Consider the following 6185-nt stretch of genomic DNA (forward strand, 5'->3'; position numbering starts at 1 on the left):
CCAGGTCATCATGCACCCACACCTCTGTGGCTTGCTGGTTTTCCTCTCATTTCTCCTCAGCCTTTTGGTCTCCCAGCTACACAACTGGGTGGTGTTACAAGTCACCTACTTTAAGGAGGTAGAAATTTCTCACTTCTTCTGTGACCCGTCTCAGCTCCTCAACCTTGCCTGTTCTGACGCCGTCACAAACGACATCATCCTGTACATGGTCGGGGCCCTCTCTGGGTTTCTCCCTATGTTGGGGATCTTTTTCTCTTACTATAAAATTGTCTCTTCCATTCTGAGAACCCCATCAACAGGTGGGAAATACAAAGCCTTTTCCACCTGCGCTTCTCACCTGTCGGTTGTTTGCTTATTTTATGGAACAGGGCTTGGGGTGTACCTCAGTTCAGTTTTCTCACTGTCTCCCCGAAAGGGTGCCGTGGCCTCGGTGGTGTACACGGTGGTCACCCCCATGCTGAACCCCTTCATCTACAGCCTGAGGAATAGGGACATCAAGAGGGCTATGTGGAAGCTCTTGCACAAGACAACCTTTGCTATCCATTGGGAGTACGGGTTGGAAAAGGCAAAAGTGGGTACGTAGACCTGCAAGGGTTATCTCTCTCCTGAGAACATTTGCTATCTCTCATGGGTTTTGTTCTCTTCCATATTTCATACTGGAATATCGTTTCTTTTGGTCTGCCTTGAATGAGACTGGGAGGACTGGGGGAGGATTTTTGTGAATCTCTGAACACCATTTTTAAAATTAGAATTATTAATTAAAAAATTTTGAGAAATTTTTGCTATAGGGTGCACGTGTACTCACTGGAGAGACAGAGAGATTGAAAGTGAGACATCATCCCTCGGGGGTTGAACACACCACAATCCTTTCTTCTTCATTCTCCTCTCGGGATCTTGGGCACGGAAGCATGAGTCTTATATTGTTAGGTCTGGTACGTGAACCATGTAGACGACGTGAGAGTCCAGTGATGTAATTGTTATGCCATCTGCTGGTCCCACACCCACATTCTTTCTTTTTTTCTTTTCTTTTCTTTTTTTTTTTTTAGAGAGATTTTTGCAATAGGGCATGTGTGCTTGCTGGAGAGACAGAGAGATGGAAAGCAAAATATCACCCCCACCCCGTGGGGTGGGGAGATGGCCATTCTGCAATTCCTTCTTATTCAGTCTCCTCTCAGGACTTCAGGCCCACACGTACACACGCCCAACATGAGTTTTAAACTGCTGGATCCAAGACTTGAACTGTGGTTGACTACGTGGGAATCCAGCGATGTAACCATTACGCGCCATCTGCTGGGCTTTTACCCCATCAATTCTAATAAAGTTTCTTCAGCTATCCTCTTTCTCTACACTCTTTTGGGGGTGCCTCTCTGTCTCTCTGAAGAAACATATGAACACACTTTAAAAATAAATTCTCTCAATGACATCCACCTCCTGGTTTCCATGCCCGAGTGTCACCCTCTCACACTGAATATGGGATGCACCCAGGACTCTCCTCTGCCAAGGAGATCATGATAACAGGCCACTCTAGGAACAGAGTTAAAGAATCCGGCTTTCAGGGCTGGCAGGTGGTGCAGAGGTGAAGGCAACTGGATCCCACATGGCTGATTATGTGGTTCAAGACCCAGACCAGCTACTTAAAACTCACACCAGGCGCATGTGCATGCATGCCCAAAATTCCCAAGAGAAGACTGGAGGAGAAGGGATTGCAGTGTGGCCATCCCACCGAGGGGCGATTTCTCACTTTCTCTCTCTCTCTCTCTGGTGACTGCATGCACCCTATAGCAAACTAAAAAGAAAGAAAAAAACATATCTGACTTTCTGTTGCTCCTCTCTAGCCTGCTCCAGTGGATGGAGGTCAACCACCATGTTGCGAACTAACCCTTCGAGAGGCCCTGATGGTAAGGAACTGAGGGAATCTTCTGGATAATTTTCCTGTGAGCAACCAAATCCCACTAACAGTCATGCGAATGAGTTTCAAAATGGATAGTCTGTGGGTCAAGCTTTGAGATGCCTACATCCCTAGCTGACCCAAGGTTCCAACCTTCTGAGAGCTCTGTGACATATTTAAGTATCAGTTATCGAATAAATATGTAAATTTTGTAATACAACAGTATAATTTGACTACAGAAAAAACTCAGAATTGAAGGTTCGTTCAAATTAGCAAATACCCTATAAAACTCTAACATATAAAATGCCTACCTAAGAAAGGGTAAGGAAATGAAAATAAGGGACCAGCAGGTGGTGTAGTGGTTACGTCGCTAGACTCCCACATAACCTGACCCACTGGATTAAAAATCACATTGGGTGTGAATGCGTGTGTGTCCAAGATCTCAGGAGGAGAAGGGAAGAGAAGGGAGTGGGGCATGGCCATCCCTCTGGTGGGTGATTTCTCACTTTCCTTCTTGTCTTCTCTGTCTCTCTCTCTCTGGGGAGTGCTTGTGCCCTAAGGTAAAACCTCTACAAAAAAATTAAAACTAAAAAAAAAAAATTTAGCCTCAAAGGCAAATAGTTTAAAAAATTAATTAATAAATAATAATTATTATTATTTTAAATTTGACAGAATGAGACAGAGAGAGAAAGGAAAAATGAGAAAGCAAAATGCTAGGTCTGGCACTCGAACCACAGTCTACCATGTGGGAGTCCAGCACCTTAACCACCATGCCACCTGCCAGCCCCTATCAAAGGCAAATTTTTTTCTTTAGAGAGAGTTTTACTATAGAGTATGTGTGCTTGCTGGAGAGACTGAGAGAGACAGAAAGTGAGAAATCACCCCCCATGGGGGTTGGCCACACCACAATCCCTTCTCCTTCAGTCTCCTCTTGGGATTTTGGGTATGCAGGCATATGCACCCCGTGTGAGTTTCAAGCCACCTGATCTAGGACTCAAATGATAGTCTCCTATGTGAGAGTTCAACCATGCAACCATTATGCTATCTGCTGATCCCTCAAGGGCAAATATTAATGAAGAATGGAATTACTAGCTCATCCTTAGTATAGTAAACTTAATTCTCCCAAGACTTCTTGACTAATTCAATGGACCTATAGCTATAGAAATCACATACTGCCTTGTTAAATTGAAAAAAAGTCTGAATATTTTTTGGTAATCTCTCACAATGTGGTCTCCTCCTGCCCAGGGCACGTGTACTCACTAGACAGAGACAAAGAGAGGGAAAGTGGAAAGTGAGAAGTCACTCCCCTCAGGGTTGAGAATATGGCCACGCTGCAATCCTCCCTCCTACATTCTCTCTCAGAATTTTGGTCACACACATGTGCTTGGTGTGATTTTTCAAGCCTCCTCATCCAGGATTCAAACCACATAGTTGGCCAAATGGGATCCAGCTGCCTTAACTTCCACACTTCCATCTGGCCCAGCAATGTGGAATTGAAAAGCAAGGAGTCTATGCAAACTCCCTCTTGAGAAGAGCAAGGGCCCAGACAGACCCTTCCACGGACACCTTTCCTGCTCATCCTCTTCAGCTCAGATCAGCAAGTCCTAAGAGACCGGGAGAACACGGACCAGTTGGCTAATTAGGAGCCCTGTGCATTGGGCCCCCAAGGTCGTGCGATTGTAAATAATTGGCCCGTGTCTTCAGACCGTTATTTGCTGGCTCCAGTAGGGCAGCTCCATCAGGGTCTACTCCCCTCCTGGGCATCTGTAACAGGAGCCCCTTCCTGAATCTCTCTTCTTTTAAGTCTCGAGGACGGAGCCTGAGGCCTCATTGCACACCAGACAGGAGCGAAGTGGTCCATTCGCACTGCTTGGTCATGGATGAGCAGAGACTCATTGCAGCCCAGTGAGTGCTGAGGGAGGCGGCGGAGGGAGGGGGACTGCAGGAATTGATTCCTCCTCATTGGGGCAAACATGACCGCTGGGATAGACAGCTGGAGGGATAGCGGTATGCAAAGTTTCAGACAGAGTTCTATGAAGTGTTTGTTGTTGATTCAGCAACCAGTAGGTGGACTGAATGTGTATTTTTTTTTTGGGGGGGGAAGTTAATGAATTTTATTCATCTTTTATATCTTTTAAAAATCTACTTTTAGCTTTGTTAATTTTCTCTAGATTTCAACCCAAATATCCAAATATGGATGATTGGAATACTACTCAGCTATAAAAAAACAGTGAGACCCTGACGTCTGATACAAACTGTACCAATATGGAAGATTTAATGCTGAGTGAAGCCAGCCAGATTATAAAAGAAAGGCATTGTATGTCCCCATTTTATACTGAATGTGTATTTTTAAAAAATTTACTTATTTGTTTTTATTTGATCAGAGAGGTACAGAATAAGAGAGAGCAAGAGAGTTGGAAAATGAGAAAGCAAGCCCCCAGGTCCAGGACTCGAATCATGGTCAACCATGTGGGAGTCCAGTGCCCTTAACCACCATGCCATGTATTTTTAAATGCGTATTTTTTAAAAAAATGATTAAAAAATTTAATTTAATTTATTATTATTTTAAAAGTTGCTAAAGGGCATGTGTGCTCATGAGAGAAAGAAAGAGACAGAGAGAGAGAAAGAGAGAAAAAGAGAAAGTAAGAAAACAAGTGCCAGGTCCAGGACTCGACCTGTGGTCAGCCATGGGGGAGTCCAGCGTTTTAACCACCTCATCACCTGCTGGCCTCTGAATGTGTGCTTTAATACTAGGATGATGTAGTTCATAGTAACTGATTTTTGTATTGAAACAGCAATGTAGGTGATTAACAGTAAGATCAAACAGTCATTAATTGTTAAAAGACAAGTAACTGTGGGCTAGCCAGTGGCATGGTGATAAAGGTGGCTGGTTCCCACATGCCTGATTCTGCATTTTGAGTCCTGGGCCTGGAGGCTTAAAAAACATATTTGTGCATGTGCGTGCATGCCCAAAATCCTGAGAGAGGAATGGAGGAGAAGGGACTGTGGTGTGGCCATCCTCACTAGATGTGTTTTCTCACTGTCCCTGTGTCTCTCTCAGGTGAGCACATGCTACCTGAAACAAATTAAAAAAAAAGGCAAATGACTAATCTCCATGTTCATATTATACAGAGATCCTGACTTGTATATTAAGAGAGGCGCAAGAATTTTCAAAGAATCGCTGCAGTAATAAAATGACAAACTAAAGGATGTCCCTCCCCCAGGTAATGTCAGGCATCAGTGAGTGTTTGGAATAAACATATGCAGTTCACGGAGAACCTGCAAAATCAAATGTCAATATGTATTAGTATACTTCTCTTTTTTTTGGAGAGGTTTTTGCTATAGGGCTCATGTGCTCACCAGAGACAGAGAGAGACAGAGAGACAGAAAGCGAGAAATCACCCCCCAGGGGGGATGGTTACGCCGCAATCCCTTCTCCTCCATTCTCCTCTCGGGATCTTGGGCACGCACGCACACGTGCCTGGAGTGAGTTTTAAGCCACCGGGTCTGGGACCAAACGGCGGTCGACTACGTGGGAGTCCAGCGACATAGCCATTATGCTAACTGCTGGTTCCCATGTATTAGTATATTCATGGGCAGTATGTGTAGTGTAGTATTTAGGTGACCTTTACGTATTTTTTATTTTTTAAGAGAAATTTTTGCTATGGGGCACATGCTGTCACTGGAGAGACAGAGAGGGAGAGAGACAGAAAGTGAGAAATCACCCCCAGGAGAGGATGGTCATGTAGCAATCCCTCCTTTTGGGCTTTGAGAACATATGTATGCACACGCGCGCACATGCACACACACACGCACACACACACAGTGTGTTTTCCAAACTGCCAGGTTCTGCAGAGAAATGTAATCATGGTTCACAGGGCGTAGAGCTTTCATAGCAACCAATGAAAAGTGAAATCATGGAGATAGAAGTAGATAGTACAGTATTCCCTTCACTGCTATTGGATGGATGCCCCTGCATAAAGTCCTCCAAGGAATTGCTTTGAGCTGCTTTCCAGCAAGGCATAGCCAGTGTGTCTCCCTATAGTGGGGAGGGCAGCACTAACATCCACACACTCCTTTGAAGGGTGGACACTTTAGGACTTTCTAAGGTGTTCAGTATTTGCAGTAGGTTTATCATGTTCATGTGCCCTCAGTGAACAGGAGACAGTTTAGAAGAAATAAAAGTGAATAAAATAGATGAGACACTTACCCATATATCACAGTCTGTCCTGGAAGAGAATGCCAAAGTAATAAATTAAAAAGTTGAGGGAGACACTGGCGGGGTTCACTTGGGGAG

General features: G+C 44.4%; 1 protein-coding gene across 1 annotated transcript in view; it reads left to right on the forward strand.

Annotated features, from left to right (window-relative positions):
- The window catches only part of LOC102481075 (olfactory receptor 18-like), a 2865-nt gene extending 2282 nt beyond the window's left edge, over window positions 1–583 (forward strand). Inside the window, exon 2 of the mRNA XM_006161601.1 lies at window positions 5–583. Within this exon, the coding sequence (XP_006161663.1) occupies window positions 5–583 (579 nt within the window). The remainder of the gene's footprint in view (window positions 1–4) is intronic.
- Window positions 584–6185: the final 5602 nt, after the last annotated feature.

This window comes from Tupaia chinensis, unplaced genomic scaffold (genome assembly GCF_000334495.1).
Source record: "Tupaia chinensis unplaced genomic scaffold, TupChi_1.0 Scaffold138665_1, whole genome shotgun sequence".
Lineage (NCBI taxonomy): Eukaryota > Metazoa > Chordata > Mammalia > Scandentia > Tupaiidae > Tupaia > Tupaia belangeri.